This window comes from Cryptomeria japonica, chromosome 6 (genome assembly GCF_030272615.1).
Source record: "Cryptomeria japonica chromosome 6, Sugi_1.0, whole genome shotgun sequence".
NCBI classification, from domain to species: domain Eukaryota; kingdom Viridiplantae; phylum Streptophyta; class Pinopsida; order Cupressales; family Cupressaceae; genus Cryptomeria; species Cryptomeria japonica.
The window spans coordinates 534,794,392-534,817,008 of record NC_081410.1 but is presented as its reverse complement, the minus strand read 5'-3'; the positions used below and the strand labels follow the sequence as shown (position 1 = coordinate 534,817,008).

Below are 22,617 nucleotides of genomic sequence, written 5' to 3'. Positions count from 1 at the left end.
CATACCATGTGTGTTTGATATCTTCTTTGTTTATTTTGCAGGTATAATTGAACAAAAGGACAAAGGTGCAGACTGCAGACAGCATCAAGAAGCTTACCAGTACAAGGGAAGAATCAGCTTTAAGGATGAAAGGCTTTGCAGCACTTCAAGGAAAGAACTTCATGACATGAGAAGAGACAAGCATACTCCAACAAGGCAAGGAATATCAATCACCAATGCAAATGGAGGACTTACAACATTGAGATTCGTAAGCAAGAAGGATGAAATGTATGAGATAAAATATCATCTACCTTCGCAGACAGCAGGGAGAGAACTTCACAACAATGCAATGAGAAGGAATTAAAGTATGACAAGAAGATCCAAAGAAGAAGGAATGATGGTGAATCAAAGAAATAGAGCACCTCAACCTAGCAAGTGGAAAATGGCAACATCAAGGTCCGATGCAGGGTGTAAGCATGTGGACTGATGGAGAGAAGACAATACAAATTGGAGGAGTCAAGATATTCAAGATTCACGGAATCAAATACAAGGACTTCACAAAAAAAAGGAGATCAGCATATTCACTTTACAACTTCAGCATTGTATTGATAGCATGAAGGAATCATGACAGGGAGGAGGCATCAAAGGAAAGGCGCTACAAGGCAAGTGTAGAGATCAACATCAAGGAAGGAACATGACTATCTTGAATTTCCTTCGGAAATCCAAGAATACTTGTCAAGATAAGGAGGTAATCTAAGATAAGAGATTTAAGATGCAGAGCAATGCAAGAACAAGTTCTAGACATCATAAGGAAGGAGCTTCCACACAAGAGAAAGAGAATGCAAATGTGATCAACGCAGAAACTAGTTCCAGAAGAGTTAAACAAAGCTAGAAGATGATGCAATTTGGGAATATCTCCCACCATCATCACATCAGGCGCTTGGAAATGTTGAGTATCAAGAGATATTGCTCAACCACATACACTTGTGATGAGTTACAAGGAGTACGCTGAGGTGGCACCTAGTCATCTGAACCCAATCACATCATTCCAAGTCAAGGCATCTAGATTCAATGCACTTGACTCATCCAACAAAGAGGTTAACTACCGCATGTGGAGGCACAAAGTTCGATGTATTGAAGATATGAGCAAAGATAGAGAAACCTGAATAATTAAAAATAAAATAGTATGTACTCCTTTCATTCAATAGACATTACATATTTATAGGATATGTATATTCTATTTTATAAAAACTTCCTATAACAACTCCCGAAATATATGAGTTGTTTTAACAACTAAAATCTCCACAAACACTCTTAGATCTCTACCTGAGTTGTATTAACTCACATTATTATTTTCACACACATCTACACACTTACCATGATATTAAGTTGTTTCTGAACAACTTAATATTTGTTACACATAATTATTATTTATCCACATACATGGAGCACTAACTCATATTTCCTAACATGATGTACCTGTTGGTGTTTGTTTAATCATCTACCAAACATTAGAATAAAATACCCCGAGGATACTCTATCCTCTCCTAAAAAACCACCGCTTATGCTAAGATTGCGAGAAGATCATATGGCGATTCCAAGGTCTATATGTGCGAACAAGCGACTTTAGTGGGATAGCTTCTTGGGTAGTGTGTGCTGAAAATCCCAAGGGGGACTTACACTATCAGCACATGTAATCTAAGCTCTACTTACACGGATTTAACAATTTATGCTTATGTTTTTGGATTTTCTGGTTTGGGACTTCAAAAGGGATAAAAGAGCAAAGGGTTTAGGAATTCTAACTAATTCTAGGAACTCAAGAGACGGTGTAGATTGGGTGAAACTACTAACAATACTCAGTTTTGCCACACTTGGGACAACTACGCAAAGTACGTGCAATCTTCTAGGATTGTGCTTATGATTTTCACACTTAGGAATAGTACCAACAATTGAACAATATTATTCCAAGTAGAAGTTAAACATCCACATTAAAAGCTCAAGCTAACTTTACACATTAAATGGAAGTCATCCATCCAAATAAAGTATGAGCAAAATGTCACCAATCTATACTATCAAATCTATCATTCATCTAACAACTTCAAATCAAATAACTTAAGCAAATTTAATCAAGTGTTGAAGGGAATATGCAACCATGCAACCATTTAGCAATAAATAGATTTCAAGACAATACTGATAATGAACTTTTATTACTCAAATAGCTCTAAGAAACAATTTCATAAATCTCTCCACACTAAATGAAATGAGAGAATGAGTTTATATAGAGTTTCTAAAAACAAATGAAAGGCCGAGATCAATCTAAGATGAACGGTCGAGATGAAGACAACCTAACCCTAATTAGAGTTTCCCAAAATAAGATCCAAGATGAACTGCAAATGAGACAACTGGCACAAGATGCTATCTTTTAGGATTTCACCCCATTCTTCCGATATTCGATGAATCTGGACAAAATTTGGTCAACTTCCTCCATTGTGACATGTGGCAACATGTTGATCCTGAATTCTAATCCTTCCAAGTCATCTGCACATAGAGCAAAAGTGATTTCCCAATTTAATTCCTGTTTCTGAAAAGCATCTTTGATTGACAAGAGGTTCGACGCCTTACCCAAATTACTCTTCAAGAATAGTCATGTGATGGCAAAGAACATGTCTTGTGTTCTGACCTTCAGATTCTCCAACTGCATATCCCTTTCTCGGATAGTTTCTTTCCCAAGTATCTCTGCAACTATAAGGAAATCCTTGTCTTGAATTGCCTTTATCTGTTCTTCGATTCTATCAGCATCAACCTTTACCCTTTCCAAGACTTCATTTCGTGCAACCAGTGTCCAGTGCCAACTATTGAAGTCATAGGAAGCCCCTGCTTCAATTATTTTTCCATTAACCAATTCTTGTGGCGGGATTCCTTTCAGCTCTCTAAGGCATGGGATAATTCTATCTTGGATATCTTGGAAGTCAGCCCACACTTCTGCCATGTTCACAATCCTGGAAAGTAAAGAAGAGGTTTGCTCATATGTTGATGATACTCCTTCCATAAACATGGTTGCTTCTTTTCTTGTACTTTCCATCCAATCTTTGGTCTTTCTGGCTGTCACTGCTTCTTCCTCAGAACCTTTGACTACCTATTGTGAATTCAAGAGTGGAAGAGCTTCTGGATTTGCTTGATCAAGTGGCTTAGTAGTCAAATGCTGAATGTAATCTCTCAGACGCTCAACTTCCCTCTTGTACTAATTCTTCTTTCCTACTTCCTTATCCAGTCTTGCCTTCATGGAAGCAACTGAATTGTCCAGGTCTTCTTTTACTTGGGTCTTCATGTTTGGTCCCAAGTCAAACGTGGTAATCTCATACTCATGGGGACCAATATCTCCCTTTGCCTTGTCTACCTTTGGCATTGCAATTTGCACTATCCTGCATCCTACTTCATCTCTCTGGATGGTGGAAAAGTTTCTGGATGGTTTCTTTACTACAGTTTGCTCTAATCTGGCCAAGAAATCAGTCATGTCATCTCCTTCTTGTTCTTCTACTACTTGTGTTTTTATTTTCAATCTCTCCCTCAGCCAATCAGGAACAATGGGCTGCTCAATGCCTTCTACTTCTTCGTTGTTTTCTATACGTGCAATACCCCGAAGAGCGGAAATCATTCCCTCTTGAAACTCTCCTTCTTCAACTTCCATTTCATTTTCTGATTCTAGGATTTGTGTCAATAGGAGACGGTGGTTGTTCATCTTCTTGATGGATTGATTCTACATTATCCTCGTGGACTAGGGAGGGAATTTCCATTTCTACCAACGACTGATCAATGGCCAATATATCTACGTTTGCAGATGCAACAAAACAAGATGGTTCCATCATTTGTTTCTTTTGAATAGACCCTTCAGTCACAATTGCCTTTCCTTTAGTTTTTGAAGAACTTCCCACTTCTTTTTGTTTTGCACCTTCAATTTGTCTGGCACCTTGAGAAGCTTCAACATTTGAGGAACATTCTTCTGCTTCTCCCATAAAATCATATGTCAAGTTTACATTTCTTCTTCTCATCCTTTGGATCTGCTAATCAACCCACCAATGGGAATAATTTTCTACTTGTCCCATCAGGGTAGCTAAGTTAGCATGTTCAGGTTCTAGCCATTTGATAGGAGGGAGAGGCGCATCCCCATCAAAGCGTGGCTGAGTGCACTCTTCGCTTTCTTCCACTTGATCTGGCACAGGGAAAAGTTTAGTGATCCTGATTAAACAAATTGGCAACCTAGACCACATCCTTTTCCTAACAGCATACTCATCAGCAGCATCAGCCCAATAGTCTTCTATATCCACCCTATGTCTAAATCTTTCTCCATTCACTGATTCAATATTGCTGCGAGGATCAAAGTTTGCCCTTGATTGGTAAAAGGCAAAAGAGTACCATTGTATGTCCAGTCTAGTTGTTTCAACTTTCAACTGCTTGTGTTGAAGGACAAGCTTCTAGCATGTTTCCAAAAAAGAATGAAAAAGAGATAGCAGCCTTCTGTCTTATTCTCTTGAAGCTTTGATATGATTCTAATTGTCTGAGAACTTCCAATAGGACCATCTTGTTGGTTGGATAGATTGGCAATCGGTAAGGATAGCCAGTGAAACCTTGGATTCTGATATAAGTGAACTTTGGAAACTGGATAAACCAGGATCCGTACTTGCTGATTAGACTTTTTGATTCAGGTGAAAGTCTTTTATGAGTACCTTCTTGCAATGTTCTTGTGATATAAATGAGGAACGCATCATTCGCCCATTTGAAACTTTTCTCCTTGAGCTGCAACTGAGGATAACAATCATATGACCTGAATTCATTCTCTCCACCTCCCACTGTGCCTTTGCAAATCAGTCCTGAATATCTATAAGTTGCAGCCAGTAGATAGACTAGGTAAGAACTCATGTAAAATGTCTTCGTCCTCTCCAAATTCATCAACTATTCATGAAGGTTGTCGCTGATTATTCGGGAACAATTAAATAACTTGGTTCCTGAGGTGATTTCATCCATGAAATAATACATCCATGTGTGGAATGGTGCACCTTCAGGACTTCCCATTATTTTGTTCAGTGGCAGGATGATATCACCATATTCTTCCTTGAAGTAAGGACGTAGCAGATGCTTTGGCACTTTCCCTTGAGGTCTTTTCTTCTTTAACCAAGACTTGTTAACATTTGTAGCACAGAGTTCAAACTGATTGTCATAGACCCTCTTGCTTTGTTCCTTAATCTTGTATGTGGCCTTACTATGGCTTGGTATGCCAAATGTCTCTTGAATGTATAATTCTGAAAGATTAGTCAGGACTCTTCCACCTGGTGCAATTATCTCTCTTGATTGTGTGTTATAATGCAAGGCACATTCAACTACCAACTCAACACATTCCTTGGCTGGTGGAAATCCAGCTGCCTGGACAATTCCATTCTGCATCATCTTGCGAGCAATAGGTGTAGGAATGTGTCCACCATATCCATACATTGTTTTCTTAAATTCTTCCAAATCAACATATCCGAGGTCTGTGTCAATGATGTTCTTCCATTTTGATTTGACCTTGGATTTCAACTGCACTCCTTTGCTGGCAAACTTCATTGGTGCTTCTTTGGTCATCCACCTAAAAAACACATGAAAACCTAATGTTATTTTCAGATTTTAATTCTGATTTTTAATCTTTTCTGAAAATTTCACTTTCAGCCTGTTAAAAGGTTAAGTTTTCGCGAAAAAGCAGACTAGAAGTGAAGGGTTTGGCCAACAAATTGATAAAATTGAGGAAAATAAGACAGAAAGGTAAGAAAATTCAGTGAAAATGAATCTTTGAATGACTGAAATTTACCTTCAACTCTGAAAATCTGTCTTAAAATCAGAGAAAGCACTCAATTTCTTGACCTCCAACACTTCGAAGATTTATACAACTTGAAAAAAAATTCTCTTCAAAAATTCAAAAATTCACAAACTTGAGAGAAAACTTCTTCTCAGTTGCTCTCCAAATTCTCAACCTGTGTAGTGAATTGTGAAAATGAGTTGGTTGAAAATATATATAGTCTAGGATTTTCAAACTTAGTAGTTTTATTTTATTTTTTTTGTTTTTTAATTGTTTTTCTAATTTTTTATTATTTTTTTGTATTTTTTTGTGTTTTTTTGTTTTAATCTTTCCAAAATGGAAGTTTTATTTCTCTCTCAAGATTTCCATCTTTGCCCAAAAAAGCAAAGAATCTTCTAGTACTTTCTTTTTAATTTTCAAAATTCTTGAATTTTTGAAAATATTTCCGAGCGTTGAAAAATAATCCTTGAAAATAATCTTAATTTTGGAATATAATTAAAAATTTATTTTATGTGTCAAAATTATTTTCCAACTTGTGTGCTTGACTTCATGTGTAAATTTTGTCAAAATTATCTTTTCTTGGTATGGCAGATTGATTGTCATCATGCTTAAATTTTGATCCTTTGTCAGGCATCTTCACATATTCCATTTATGCCTGGACGAACGAATTTGTGTCTGTTCTTGATTCAATTTGTTTGGACAAGAGTTTGGATAATTTTTCAGTTTTGTCTTATGTCTTGTGTTTGATCAGATTTCTAAGATGATTAGATAATGATGTTCCTTTATCCTTCGCTTGTGTTTTATTTGACAAAACCTCTTACTTTTCTCCCTTGGGCGAATTTTGAAGGTGTTTGGACAGTCATATGTCTTTTATGTCTTGATGGGCATGTATGTTTGGAAGTTGTCTTGACATATGCTTGCTGTTCATGGCGGACTTTAATGATGATCAGACAGTTTATCTTGCTCTTTGTCATGTCATCTTGGTAAGCTTTATTTCATCTTGTGTCATGTTTATTTATCCAACCCTAGACGGACTTGGATCATGCTATGCCATGCTTTGTAAGACAGATTTCAAACTTTGAATTGATTGTTATGCTTGAATTCTTTCATCTTAGCAAGGTGAAGTTCTCAGTCCATTGGACAAGTTTCAATTTGTGCTTTATTTCTTTAGACAAAACCTTTGCAGAGTTGGAAGACTCTTTGCCATCTTTCAATAATCTCTTGCCAATCTGTCCAAGCGAACTTAAAAGAAGTTTGGACAGTCACCCTCTTATGCTTGGTGGTTTTTGAAAATTCCTTGCCAAGAATCTTTTCTTTCTTGAGCGAACATTACTTTCTTTTTAGACCTGACAGAGTTTGAATGACTCTTTAGACATCATTTCATTTGGCAAAATTCACTCTTATTTAGACAGATTGGAGTATTTGCTCATTCCTCCATGCTTCTGTTCGCTGTTTATGGCAAATCTTGGATGAGCTTAATTGCTTCTTTCAAACCCTTTGGAATGCACAAGAGATGTTTTTTATGTCCTAGCTGAGTTTGTGTATGATTGGAGGCTGCTTGCTTGCTATTCTCCTTAATCTTAATTGCAGGTCAGAGTTCAATTAACTCTTTCCACATTTTTCAAACTGCAGATCGAGGTTTATCTGTGCATGGAAATCTTTTCTTTCAACTTATCTTAACCTTTTCCATGCCTCTCTTAGACTACGAACTTGGATTGCTTTTGGAAAGATCCTTCAATTTACTTTTAGCTTTCATTCTTATGCCAATCTTCATCTATGCATAAGGTGGATTTGGAATGTTATTAACCATTTTTCTTCAAAGGTTTACTCGTTGTGCTAAACTTGTGCCATCTCTGTTTATGTCTATGAGCGAATTTTGATGAAGTGAAACCACGTTTTATACTTCCTTGGTGAACTTGGAAGCTTCTATGCTTTATTTGCTTTATTTCCTCTCCAAGTAAGTATGTTTATTTTATTTTATTTGAGAGAACTTTAGGAAAGCTTTATTTGCTTTCTTCTAGAAAGCGAACTTAGAAGGTTTCCAAATGTGTGCTTTCTTTTCCCTTTGTGCCAATCAAAATTGAGTGCTATGTCATCATGTTTTAATTCCATCTTGCTTTATATGGCATCACCAACTTGGCAATTTTGCTTTTGTCTACATGGCGAGTTTGAAAGCTTCCTTGACATGTTCACGCCAACTTGGAAGGCTTCTAGGCGGACTCGGATGAGCCTTAGACAAGGCGGAGTTGGCATAACTCTTGCCATGTCTTTATGTCTTGATACCTTGAGCGAACTTGGACAATCATCTTCCCAACTTGCTTCACACTTTCATGCCTTAGTTTATTTTTAACTTGATTTTGCTGGCTTAACCTTGAGTAGGAGTTTGACTAACTCTTGCTAAGAATTAATTAACCATTGGTAGGAATTTACCATGTGCAGGACAATTTCACTTGGACATGAAGCAGACTTTGAAGAGTGTCAAACATCCTTGTGTAGGAACGAGGTTAACCTTGGTAGGAGTTTGATTTACCACTACCATGAGTAATTAAATTCTTGGTAGGAGTTTACCAAGTGTCGGACATTTTTACTTGAACAACTTCCATATGCCTTGGCGGACCTTGATCATGATTGGATATCTTCTATGCTTGACCTTCTTGGGCGGACATGACTAATCATCTGCCTTTTTCATTTCTTCAACTTAGGCGAAATTTTCAATGTGCCATCTCCCAATGTTACCTTTATACTTGATCAGTAGTTCATATGGAAAAAAACCCTAATTAGGGTTTCCACTTTGCTTTTTGCACTTGGAGACCTAATTTTCGAAATCTAAGAACATGGGCACTGATAATATGGCTGATCTTTCAGAACAAAACCTTAATTAGGGTTTGCATTTTCCTTTCAACCCTTAAAGACAATTTTTCAAATCTGAGAACATGGGTAGTAATAATTCGGCATGAAGATCAAAACCCTAATCTTGGAAAAAAGCAAAAAAAAGCAAGGGTTTGCTTTTTTATACTTAGAAGCAAAAATTTTCGAATCTAAAGAGTAAAGACATGGGCAAGACTAATATGACCTAAAGAACAAAACCCTAATCTCATAAAAAAGCAAAAATTTTGAAGCCTTGCTTTTTACACCTAGAGACAAGATTTTCAAATTCTGACATGGGCAGAGATGAAATGACCTGAGGAACAAAACCCATATGCCACTTTCAAAAAAACAGAAAAAAGCAAAAATTTCTAAAAATAGAAAGTTGTCAGAAACGACCCAAAGCAATTGCGATCCTCGTCCTTCAAACCTTCTAGGCACTTTGACAACACTCATACATGATTATGAATAGGATTTCTCAACTTGACTCCAGATGACTTCAGAAACTCAAACTCAAAACTCTCTCAGAAAATGGACTCATGAAACTGCAGAGCTAGGACAAAACCCTAAAAGCGAAAAACTGGGGGTCCCCATCTGCGATGGGGCGATGTCTGAAATAGGTCACAACAGTACCTATCCTCACCATTCATTGGTCAACATTCAAGGAAGGGCATGTATCCTGTTTATTGTAATTTTATCATTGGTCAACCATTAAATGTTATGAAATGGGTGTAACAAACCCTAATTATGGTTTCTATCTTTCAATCTTGGCCATAGATTTGAATTTTATCTGGGCCATTCAATTGTATTGAGAGCACTATATAAGGCTCCACTCTCTCATTTGTAAAGGTTAATAGATATTAGATAGCAAGCAGTTAGCAGTTAAAAGTAAAGTAGGGGGAGAAGGCAGAAATTGTTGCTCCAAGATAGTAAATAAACATCCTTTTCATTAAATTCATGGTGGATACTAGTGTTTCTTCTACATATTGCATGGTTTCTCATTGTATCCTCATCTTAGATGAAGTTCATTGATTGTGATGGTGTAATGTCTGGATGTTGATAATTCGTTGGTTCATACTATTTGTGGTTAGATGATTTTCAACTACAATGCATAGTTAGCTTGAACCTCAAAATGTGCTAAGATCAATTGTGGATATGTTTATTCAAGTTGCGCCAGTGTATTGGGTATTTGGATGAACGTTCTGTAATGTCCCTACTAGTTAGAGATCACTGTCCTGCAAAACAGACTGTTAGAATGCAACAAATATATATAACTAATCTAATTTGCAATTAAACTTCAATTACTTAATTAACACTAATCTCGATTCTTATTTAATAAAAAGGATATGAGTGCAGTACTAGGACATGTCCTTAGGCGGTTGTGATGCTTGCCTTCTTGAAACCCATCTTGGTTCCAAGCCATACCAGGAAATCGATGGATAATTCGATTCCTGTCTTGGATGTAACATCTTACAACCAAGCCTACCAAGGAAAACCATCATATATGATCAATTCCTTGCCTTGGATGATGCATCTCATCATCCAAGTCTACTAGAGAGGACCGGCCAAATCCGTCTCTTCTTGGGTGAGCTTTTGACACCCAAGCCATAACATATATGCATACCAAATTATCCCCCCTTTCAAATGAAGTTCTCTTCTCCCTATTATATCTCATGTTTGAAGGAGACACAACTTTTCATCTTATGCCTTTTGACCATTCTTTAAACTTAACTAAATTTCAGTTATTATTATGTTTAATTTTACTCTTTTATATTTATAATTTTATTATTATTGTTTATTATTAAATCCTAATTCGAAAAGGGGACATTACTGTTACAAGCTAGGGTTGTCGTTGCACCAAAAGATCGACCTGTCAATGCCCGATACAACCACTAGAACTATAGAATCCACAGGAGGTTGTTAAACCATGTCGTGAATCCCCACGAGGGACGCTAGCCCACTGCCAACAATCCCCCTCCCAACATCACTCGCTGCGGCCTGCATGATTTGAACCTGTGACCAAGCTCTAATACCACTTGTTACAAGCTAGGGTTGTCGTTGCACCAAAAGATCGACCTGTCAATGCCCAGTACAACCACTAGACTTATAGAATCCATAGGAGGCTGTTAAACCATGTCGCGAATCCCTGCGACGGACGCTGACCCATTGCCAACAATTACAATCCTTTTGATGATTGATGAAGATAGAAAACAATTATTATTTTTTATTCTCAATTTTGTAATTGTAATGATTTTCATTTGAATTGTGACCCTAGACATTTATGATATATATTATATGGCATATGACATAATATTGAAATTCTAAACTATCAATTGGCATTTAATATTTATCTTTATCACTACCATTTTGGCATGTGGCATTGATCAATGATGAAGTATCATACTATCAAATGTATTTAGTTTTAAAATTTTGTATATTTCTTTAAAAAAAAAATTGTGTATATTTCTTGATTCCTACTCCTTCCTGTATTAGGTACCTCTAAATTACAATTCTTGCTCCATATATCGGATATCTCTGAATACCAACTCCCACTCCTTGTATCGAAAATCTCTGAATCCCAATCCCCACTCCTTCGTACATCTAATATCATCAAATCTCAATCCACTCCTTCCTACATTGGATATCTCCAAATCTCAATCCTCACTCCTTGTATCACTTATTCTCAAATCCAAATCCTTGCTCCTCAAATCCCAATCCTTGATCCTTCCTACATCAGATATCTCCAAATTCTGATCTCTACTCTTTCCTATATCAAGTGTCTCCAAACCCAAATGCCCTCCTCTTGTCATGCTTCCTTCTTCTAGACCTTCTAGGTTCTCCCTACCATCATCCCTCTTGCAAAAGTTATTAGCATTCCATTCCCCAAATTCATGTCACTCTAACTTCGCTGGCCCAAAGACCTTTTCTTCCCCTAGCATCCCACTCCCTAAATCCCCAACTTCAGATCTTGGGAAACCATAATGCTACCATAGCAAGTGAAAATCATTTAAATGTCATCCAAATTCCCCAATTCCTCTTGTACATTCTTCAAGCATGCATTTTCCCAAACCATCGACATTCAAACTGCAAACTCTACGTACCTGACACTAGGATGCCATTAATGACCTCAAATGAATGCAATTAAACTAAGGAAGACACTCAAACACCAATCTGCACATGTGGGCCCCTTAGAGACAAGGTTTGTGTATAAATGCAAATGGTTGTTGATACAGATGGTACAATTTCATGTATGCAACCATATCAAGATGTTGCTCGTAGGCATGGGCAACCTGTCCATTGGTAAATGGCCCTTGCTCTCCCTCCAAGACAACTTGAGGTGGATTTTGGGCCCCAAGCTAGGACTTCAATCTCTATATATGTTGGACAACTTCATCAAGTTTCATCTTTTACCATTTTATCATACAAACCCCCATTTGTAATAGATTAAGCAACTTGTGTTCATCTATTAGATATGAAGGCAAAAACCCTTGGATTTTGGAGATTGGAGGATGAAACCACTTTGATTTCTTAGAGATTGGACGATGAAAACCCTTTAATTTCCTGAGGGCAATCTCACACAGCAATTTCAAGTTATGCTTAAAGGTTGAAATTAATAATTTGAAATATCCCAGTATACACTAACATGTATTTATATGTTTTTTATTTGAAAGACTTAATGAAAACTCAGCATTCGATGCTACAATCTTTGGCATGCAAATTGTGTGAAAGTTATTTCAGTATATATTTATGTTATATTTCCATGAGTAAACTTCGGGTCTGAGCATTCCACATAAATTATTGGTTGAGGTCATTACAGATTCAATGTCTCATCAATTCCATCTCTGTCCGAAGTTTTCCATACCTCTTTCGGGTACAAAAAAGATCAATCATCAAAACAAGTAAGTACATTGAATCACATACCTCAATAGTTCTTAATTTATTCCCACCAAGATGCAGTTCTTCAATAGTAGGAAGCAATTTCTTTAGCTTCTCAACCTGTCACCAATTACAGAATATAATTTGTTTAAAATCAAGAGGGCTCAAGTACAATCACTTACAACCCTAACTATACTGCAATAGTCATACATAAAATCAGTAAACTGAGCACAAGCAATAGAAAGGTCTGAAATAACCTGCTCCCAAGTTATACCACAGTTGTTAAGCACCAATGTGCGGAGATTGGAAAAAATGGGCAAAAGATCTGATCCAATCTTCATATGACTGTCACTTATATCAAGAACTCTGAGAGCTGGAAGTTGTTCGCAAATGAGACCTAGTGCCTGTAAGGGGATGGCAATCTTTGATTCCATGCAAAAATATGTATTCTATATTTCACTAATATTTCAATTTGTAACTAACAAAAGATAAATACCAACAATCAACACATCATCAACACCCACTTTGTTAGATACCCATCAGTGTTAGGCATGAATAAAATCATCACAATAAAAACTATCTGTGCCTACTTTAAAAGCAAATCTCCAAGATAATAGAAAATCTGTCACTCTGACTAAATCAAACAATAATCATTTCCGTAACTTTCATTGTAGCAACAGCTATTGTTTAATTGTTCACTCTTACACTGATGATAGTGAAAATGGGCGTGTCTACTAATAGAATAATCCCTCAAATTTTCAATGAGGTATTTTAATATAACCTGCAGTGCACACTAGAGAAAGGATTAGTGATAGTCGCAATGTTGATACAATTTATTCCTTCATATGCTCTTTTTTCGGCAGAACTTTATCTCAAAGGTAAATTGATTGCAGATATCAAACATGGGATTAAGCAAGTTATGGCCACACTTCCTTACCAATATTTTTTATTCAACTTGAAACTAGAACACAAACTTTATCAACCAAAAGCTATTGAGCAGCTGTTGGAATTTAAAGATGCTAATCTAGTACTGCAGCATCTTTATGATAAATTAGTGAAGTTGTTTGTCTCTCCATTGCAAATTGGCTAACCCAATTTTCCAAAGCCACTTCTGTCAATACAAGGTTTGCATGCACCAGCAGCACGGTGTAGAATAAAATTTTAACTCAATGAATGCATGTTGAATGGCATCCTAGGAGTTCAACCATACATATATGATATATGTTCTAATTTCCAATCAATTTTATACTTAAATAAGCCTTTCAAGAAAAACATTTGGTATGTTGAACAGCCATATATCTATAATCATGCATGGAATTAAAAACAACACCTTTGATATACCATCATGTTAGAAAAACCCATAATAAGCAAATTATATAGGCAATTGAACCATTAAACCAATAGTCATTATGATTTTCCTATAGCAATTCAAAATTCAACTATGACATACCTGTTGTGACCATTTCACACATCGCCCCATTAGAATGGGGACCCCCTCTTTTTCGCTTTGTTTTTCTTGTTCTTCTCTCTGCTTTTAGGGTTTTGAGTGAGTGAGTTGTCTGTCAGGACTAGGGCTAAACCTTAGGGTTTCTTTTTGATGTTATTCAAACTGAGTCCAGTCAAAGTTTGAAAGTTGTTAAGCGTCCTCCCGAAGATTGAGACGATTAAAGTAAGGTAAGCCTTTCAGGAGAGTCAAATAGGTCTCAGGTTAGGTCTAATAAGGGTTTTTAGGGTAAAATCCAATTTTGACTAAGTGTTAGCATTTTTGAAGGTGAAATTGTGTGTTCTTGCCTAGGTGAGTTTTGATCAAATTTTTGAAGCAAGATGATGCCTGAAACAGACAAATCGCTCCTGACCCTCAGACAGGGCCCAGGGCGAAATTTATCCCAAGTGCAATTTCTTGTTTTTGATGAGCTTGCTAACGGGTTCCTGACCTTGAAAATGACCTAACTTTGCCTTGTGAAGCCGTTTGGGACTTAAATTTGAAGCAGTTTGGCCAAAAAATGAAAAATCGCTCCTGACCCTCAGAGAGGGCCCAGGGCAAAAATGTTGTTTAAGTCATATTTGTCACTGACTTTTCTAAATTGCTTTGTGCAGGGTCTCCTGGAAGGATGATTGGATGTGACTTAATGCTCTGGAAGGTTTGAAGACGTGAAAGATGGTAAATTTTGGAGACTAACAGAAAAATCGCTACGGACCCTCAGAGAGGGCCCACAGCGAGATTTTGATTTCCTTCATTTTGCAATGAAAAGAGACCAAGTTTTGAGCATGAAAGGGAAATAAATGACTTTCCCCACTCACCTAAGGAAGTTTTGGCCAGAAATGATGAAAGACCTTGTTGAAAACAGAAAAATCGCTACGGACCCTCAGAGAGGGCCCACAACGAGAAATCTTATAAGGGTCATTGCAAGCCTTATTTGGTCAATTTGAGAGGTCAAGAACATGACGAAGGATAGAATGAACATAACAAAGTATACAGACTTGATCAAAGATGATGAATTGAAGGAGTTTTGCCCAGGAAAGGAAAAGTCGCTACGGACCCTCAGAGAGGGCCCACAGCGATTTTCTTTGTGTGCACATTTTTGGACCTTTCTTGGACATGAATTTTTATTCATAGCAAAGAGCAAGATGATATCTTCCTTGGCAAAGTGATTTTTAGACGAAAAGTGAAGCATTTTGGTCCAGGTAGTGAAAATCGCTATGGACCCTCAGAGAGGGCCCACATGGAGATTTTCAAATATGCATTATTCTTGCAAGATCAAAGTGATTTTATGATTGGAAGGGATGAAAGAAAGCATGTTCTATCCATTGAATATAATTTGGAGGATCAACACAAGAGGAAATCAACCCAAAATGAAAAAATCGCTACGGACCCTCACTGAAGGCCCACAGCAAGAAACCTAAAATGGGAAGTTTTCATCCAAGTTTGAGGAAAGCTAAGGTTAGGCATGGCTTAGAAACGATGTTTGAAAAGCCTTGAAGTAAAAAGAAATCGTTGAGAATCAATATTTTGAAGGCAATTACAAAAATCGCAACGGACCCTCACTGAAGGCCCACAGCGATTTTCCAGTTTTCTCTCCTTGGTTTGAAGAATTGAGATAAAATCTTGCTTGGACAGGAGAACATGATGTGTTATGCCTTGGAGGTGATTTGAAGATTAAAAGATAAAGGAATTTGCCTAGAACCAAAAAATCGCTATGGACCCTCACTGAAGGCCCACAACAAGATTTTCAAAAAATGTATGTTTTCTTCAAAATGGTGCTAAGGCAAGGTTTGGACAAGGAGAAAAGACCACCAAGAGCAGGATGAATATTATTTTGCCTTTGAAACTTGATGATTTTGGTCAGAAAATGAAAAATCCCTACGGACCCTCAGTGAAGGCCCACAGCGAAAAATCGCTACAGACCCTCAGAGAGGGCCCATAGCGATATTGTTGAAAATCCTCATTTTACCTTGCAACAACAAAACGAATTTGGTTGGAGTGGATTAAGGGAAGGCATTGCCAAATGATGAATGAAGTTTGAATGAAAACTGATGAAGAATCAAGCCTAAATTGCAAAAATCGCTACGGACCCTCAGAGAGGGCCCACAATGAGAAACTTCAAAATCACACCTTTTCTCCAAAATTGGATTGAGCTAAGTTTGCAATTCAGTGAAAGGACCTAATTAAAATGTCTTGAAGAGATTTTGGAGGTGGAAAAGTGCTAAATTTGAGCAAGAAATGAAAAATCGCTCCTGACCCTCAGAGAGGGCCCATAGCGAAATTTGCATTTTCACCTATTTTCCTCATAAAAAATGTCAAATTTGAAGTGCAACACGTTAACGGGATATCAATTTACCCTCCAGGAGATTTTCAAGTTGAAATGTGGAATATTCAAGGCTAAAAATCAAAAGTCGCTCCTGACCCTTAATGAAGGTCCAGGGCGAAATCCTCATGAACTCTCATTAAGCATTGTTTTTAAAAATTAATATCCTCCAAACTGCATTAGATCTCCAAAATTGCTAATTTTGAGGCATTTGAAAAAATTAAAATTAAATTGGCATTTAATAAAAGACATATTGGCATTTAATAAATTAATTTTAAGCCTTAAAAAATCGAACTTCTATCTTGGAGGCATTTAAAATTAATTTTTTATTAAATTAAAATTAAATATGGAGCGCTTAAGGTCTTATTTTCATTTATTTTGCCAAGTCGGCCCCTCCTTTTTGGAATTTTATTTATTTTTTAACCTCTTTTTGCCAAGTCGGCCTAGAGGGAGCAAAGGGGTGAGTCCTCTATATATTGGAGGTGTTTTTTTTTCACAATTCAAATCATTCAATCATTGCTTCAAGTGTGAATTTGGAAGGCTAATTGAAGGTGCAAAATCTGGTTTGCTTGGAGCGATTTTCTTTCAAGTGTTGGAGGCTAGAAGGAGGTGGAGTTGATTCTTGTGAAGGCTAAAGGAGGCGCATTTTATTCAAGGGAGAACTTTGATCTACATTTTGCCTAGCGAAATTCACCTATTTTTGCATCATTTCTTAGAGTTTAATACTCAAGGGAGGTATGGCGAAATCATCTTGACACCATTGTTGAAGATTTGAATTTTGAACTTTTGTTTTGAAAAGTCTAAGTTTGGCGTAGTTAATTAGGAAATGATAACTCAAGATTTATCATGAAGTTTCCTAATTAAAATCTTAAATCTTCCTTTCTATTCTATATTTCTACGCTTCAAGATATATTGCTAATTGTGAAATGTTGTGTAGGTGTCAAGATGGCGACTCCAAAGGCGGGAGCATCTACTAGTCGCCCGGCTCTCATGAAGGAAGATCAGAAGAACGAAGAATTGGAGACCAGGATCGTGTCCAAATGGAGCAATATCAGAGATACCAACTTGGGAAACTTCAATGTGAAGAAGTTTCGAGAGGTCCCTTACATTGGCAAGCCATCACCCGTCGCGAAGAAGATAATTGAAAGTAGCATCATCAAGGCGGCCGGTTTCCCCCCAGCAATCCAATGTTATGAGCTGATGATCGAGTGTGCCTGCCATTATGACTCACAATCAAGATCGATCATATCCAAGGAAGGAAACACTTTGGCTTACCTTTCAGAGGAAGCTATAAGTGAGGCTCTCCATCTTCCAGAGCATAAAGATATGATTTACAAAAGCCTAGAAGGAGCCAGGTCAATGTATGAAGACAATCCCGACACTTGCCTGAATCTCATCAACAAGAATTGGTTGCTCAAAAGTCGTCATCGCCTGAACAAGATTCCTAATACACCGCATAGGATTGATTTCCAAGAGGAGTACAGAGATTTGATAACTTTGCTTAATCGAATTACAGGGGCTCCTCAAGCCTTCTACTTCGAGAAATGGATGTTCTACTTCATTCAAGTGATTGTCCAAGGGAAAGGAACGATTCATTGGGCCAGGATTATTAGCAATAGCCTGGATGTGCAATTGAGAAGACTAAGGCCTACCAAGTCGTTCCACATGAGCTCATATGTCATATATGCCTTGATCAGGAGTTTTGAGTATGCAGGGCTACCTCACAGAGGAGTGATCAGAAGAGCACCCGGAGAAGTGAGAGTTTGTGACTCTTATGTTCATTTGCATCATCCACCTAGAAGTGACTACAAGTTAGTCAATGATACCTTCACGATGAACATCACTAGGATATTGCAAGGCAGGATTCACAATCGACTATCTCTGGATGCCCAAGAGCTTGTGAAGAGGTATGTTGCATGGTTCATCCAGTTTCAAAAGTTTACATATATCAGAGTTCAGGGGTGTCCTTCACCTCCCTACATGTTGCCGAGGTATCCGACAGACAGGACAGTGCTACTTGAGGTAACCAGACAGTTGGTAGCTTGTGCAAAGGTATCTAGACACAAGCATGGAAATGGAGTTCCCGTGCCTATCATATTGGGGAATTCAGTTGAGGTATGTCCTAATATCCAAGCTTCAGAGGATGCAGAGAAGGAATTACCCTTGTATTCATTCACCTTCTTTGCCCCACGAGAGAATTTTGATCCTTATGGTTATATGGAGGAGACAGTTGCTAGGAAGTAAGAACACGAGTTTCAAATAGAAGACTTTTGGATGAATCTCTCAAGTGATTTAGAAGTGAAAAGAAAGATGCATTCCAGATTACCTTTAGATTTCATCAGGAAATGCAAAGTTTACAGAGTAGCCGATCAAGCTCAGGACAGTGGCAGACATCTCCAGTCATCCTATGACAAAGAAGATAAGAGAGTAAAGATAGATTGGAGCAAGCCTAAGATTTTGGACTTGAGAGCTTTGATGGCTCCAGTTTTATCATGCACTCGCAGATGGGTGGATGTACAACATCAGAAGTTGAGACAGCAAAACGTACCAATGACTTTCACTTTAGAGGAAAGACCAGAAGAAGGAGGAGCAAGCGTAAGTGAAGACAATTCTCATCCTAGAGGTGCGAAGAGGAAAGAAAGACCTGAGAAAAGAGAACCCTCCAAGAAGAAGCAAGAGGCCAATCGAGATCACCCATCAGGCACATCTTCTCAACATGGAAAGAAGGCAAGTCAATCTGAAGGTCAAGAGAAGATGGTACCTGAGATTGATGAATCTATGGAATCCATGATACAGAATGATAAGCCAGAGAGGGGACAAACACCTCAACATTCATCAAGTCAACCTCTACAAATTGTAGAGCTACAGGAGAATCAGGGAAATGATGGTGAGGCGACATCTCCTCTCCGAGAAGATGAACCATTACCAAAGGAAATACAAGTGAGAGAGACAAGATCCGCCATTCCAGATTGGTTGAAAGAGAGATTGACAAGGGTGATTGTGATTGAAGATGAAGAATATGTGATTGACTTAGAGAGCCTTATAGGAAATTCTCAAGAGGTAACGGAGAAGAAGAAGGCCACCAAGATGTCCAAGGTGATCAAAGATGAGATAGGATCCAGGAAATTGCAGATAGCTACACCTGTAGTGGACAAGTATGAGGGTGAAATTCTTGCAGATGAGTATGATGTAGAAACATTTGAGCTTGGTCCACTCACTACTGAACAGGCGATGGATGAGGCAACCGATTCATTTGAAGCACTTAAGGGCAAACTTAAAGAGGAAATGGAAAAGAATAGGAAGCTTCAGAGAGAGAGAGGTGCTTGGAGAGGCTACTTTAGTCATCTCAATCAGCCCTTGAGACGTCAGGATCCAGCAGTATCTCCTGTGCAAGCACTTCCTCTCGAATCAGTTGGCGAAGCAGAAAGAGTCAAGAGCTTGGTTCAGCTTACGAGCTCTTGGATTGACAAATCCCACACGGTAGCTGTTGAATTTGCAACAAGAATGATGAAAACAGTCCATCGAGCTATCCAGGTCCTTGAGATTGTCCATAATCTGATGATAACTGTAGCCGCTTTCGCTCACACTAGAGATGTTATCATTCCTGTTCTGCAAGTAATCAGGCAAACACCAAGGAAGATCCTAGCACAAGAAAAGATAATGGATGGAGGAGCTCATAACCTATTTCAGTGGTCAACTCTACTCCAGATGAAAGAGGTTCTTTTCGAAGACATCAGCACCAAATGCAATCAAGTTGAAGGCGTCATCCATCCAATTCAGGATAAGGTGTTTGAAGTATTGTGTACCATTCTTGGCAGGGGGATCGAAGTTGAGACAGATGTGAACCTCCAAGAGTTGGAAGAGAGAGTCAAGGTCATCTTTTGCAAAGATGAGAATGTCATCACAGATGAGCAACGGGATCTAATGTTCACTACTATGCTCCTGATTGAGAAGATCAAAGAACTCGAACTGGAGCGGCTCTTCTCACTGCCTTTGATCAGGTTATCCACTTGGAGGAACGAATGAAGAATCTTCTTGAGATTCCCATTGTTGAGGTTGAAGGAATTGTGTCCAGATTCGTTGCATATGCTAAGAAAGAGCATTGGAAAGGGAACAAGGTTCTAGAAGAAAGGTTGTTATAGAATGATATGGCATCTTAATTATCATTGGTCTATGTTTCCTCAACTTTTGTGCCAATTAAATATTTGGCTATGCATCTAATAATGTTCATCTAAAAGGGGAACTTTTTGTAACAAACCCTAATTAGGGTTTAGGTGTCAGAATCTCGGCCGTTGATCTTCTTTTGATCTAGGCCATTCATTGTAATTGAGGATGCTATATATACCCTCACTCATTTTCATTTTGTCATTAGAAGAGGAGATCAGATTAGATATTAAGGAGATAGATAATAGTTAGAGCTTTGGAGAGAAGAAAGTTATTTTGTAGCAAGATTGAGTAGTGAAGAAAGAATTTCGAACAATTGTTGTCTATTTTGGCTTTGAGATCAATAAAATATTGAAGTTATGGTGTTTTATTGCAATTCTTGTGGCTATCTTCATGGTTGTTTACTTTCTTGAATCATTCTCGATCGAAGTAGTATTTAAGTTTGAAGGACTAAGTGTTGTGCTTGATCTTTGGTGAGATTCACGTTCCAAACCACTAGCTTCTTACTGATTGTAAGGACACCTTGCGTGGTCAACTGGAGATATTTAGATTGCTTGAACCTTCAATCGTTATTGAAATATTGATATGTATCTTTATGGTAGTATCTATAATTCTTGATGATTTGAAAATCACTAATCACCTTAGAAGATCGCATCAATTTCAGTAGAGTTGTAATTCTTTTGCAATACTGAAATTGGTAGAATCTTACCAAGTCTAGCCTACATTGAGTCATTCTTAGGATTAGATTAGAATTCATCTCTTGAAAACCCTATCTTTTGATCTTTTTTTGAGAATTTGTTAGTATTAGGAAAAATCCTGTTCCTGCAGTCAAGTGAGAGTAACACAGACCAGCTTTCTCAGAAAGTGCGTAAGACCCCTTGAAGAAACAGCATTCACAACGAGCACTGGTGCTTATCCACACGTAGAGATCCTACAGCGAAGAACCTTGAAGTCACCCTGATTGATCCTTTTGCGATATCTTCAGCATTCAGAGGCTTTACTCAAAAGAGGATAAGGTACCCTTGGGTATTTTATTCTGTGTTTGATAGTGTACAAAATAAACGTCAACAATACCCAACTTATGTTGCTATATATATGATACGCTCACTAACTAAAAAAATTGCAGATAGCGTAAAGTTCAAAATCAAGTAATTTATTTCATTTATTTCAAAAAGTTTCACAAACAAATAAACAAGGAGCAACTCAAAACCGACACAACAATCCTTTACCAAAAATGGCAATGTATGTACATCTTGCAAAATAACTATTAAATGGATACACAAAAGTGAAAAATGAAAAATAGCTGTTAATTTTACCATGTTCCTTATTGACCTTATAAAAAATGTCCAAATAGTGAATATCCAATTATCACGCTTACATGCAAGTCAGGAAGTAAGTTTCCTCTTAGGTCCAGCTCCTCAAGTTCTGTCACATGCCATGAATACCAATCAATAAAAAACGACAGGTTCCCATATAATGGAATCAGAATGAAAACTCTAAACAAATATAGAAAAGACAGAAAACTTAAAATGTTTATTTACTCAACTAGGAAGTCATATCAACTAAGGCAAACAATGAGAAAATGAAGTCTTTGCTACATGCTTTCTGATTTTGTTGAAAGGTGGATGGGTATCTGCACACAAGTGTACATTTACCCTCTATAAAGCCCATCATACAAAACTTGCTACATTTCTTCACATGGAAAAGGCATCAATTCAAAAGCGGAGAGGCTTTCTCGGGTTATGTATGCAAGGAAGTCAGACAACCTGAAATAAACTGATTACTAGAGTGGGTTCAAGATATTTCCCTTCCTAGATACATGCCCTGCTATTCAAGACCTATTTCCTTTTTAGAATAAATGACAAATACAGAAAGCTAGATCCATTCACTAAAGTTGAATGGCGTTTTTAAGCAAGTAGAATATCTTGGTGATTAATCAATTTAGATTGTCATCATATGGTACACTATATTCTTCATTGGAGAGATTGTGCATTTACAGGCTTCTTGTCATCCTAATATAATGTTGTTGGCAGGGCTCTCCAGAATTAACTTTAACAAGCCAATGGAGAGATCGTGATTCTTCAGAGGCTATTTTTTGTA

At 37.5% G+C, this 22,617-nt stretch overlaps 1 protein-coding gene across 1 annotated transcript in view; it reads right to left on the bottom strand.

Annotated features, from left to right (window-relative positions):
- LOC131068002 (tubulin-folding cofactor E) overlaps window positions 1–22,617 on the bottom strand; it is a 215,867-nt gene that overhangs the window by 117,648 nt on the left and 75,602 nt on the right. The window contains exons 3-5 of the mRNA XM_058003191.2: window positions 21,896–21,942; window positions 12,805–12,951; window positions 12,593–12,667 (exon numbers count right to left, since the gene is read on the bottom strand). Coding sequence (XP_057859174.1) covers window positions 12,593–12,667; window positions 12,805–12,951; window positions 21,896–21,942 — 269 coding nt within the window. The remainder of the gene's footprint in view (window positions 1–12,592; window positions 12,668–12,804; window positions 12,952–21,895; window positions 21,943–22,617) is intronic.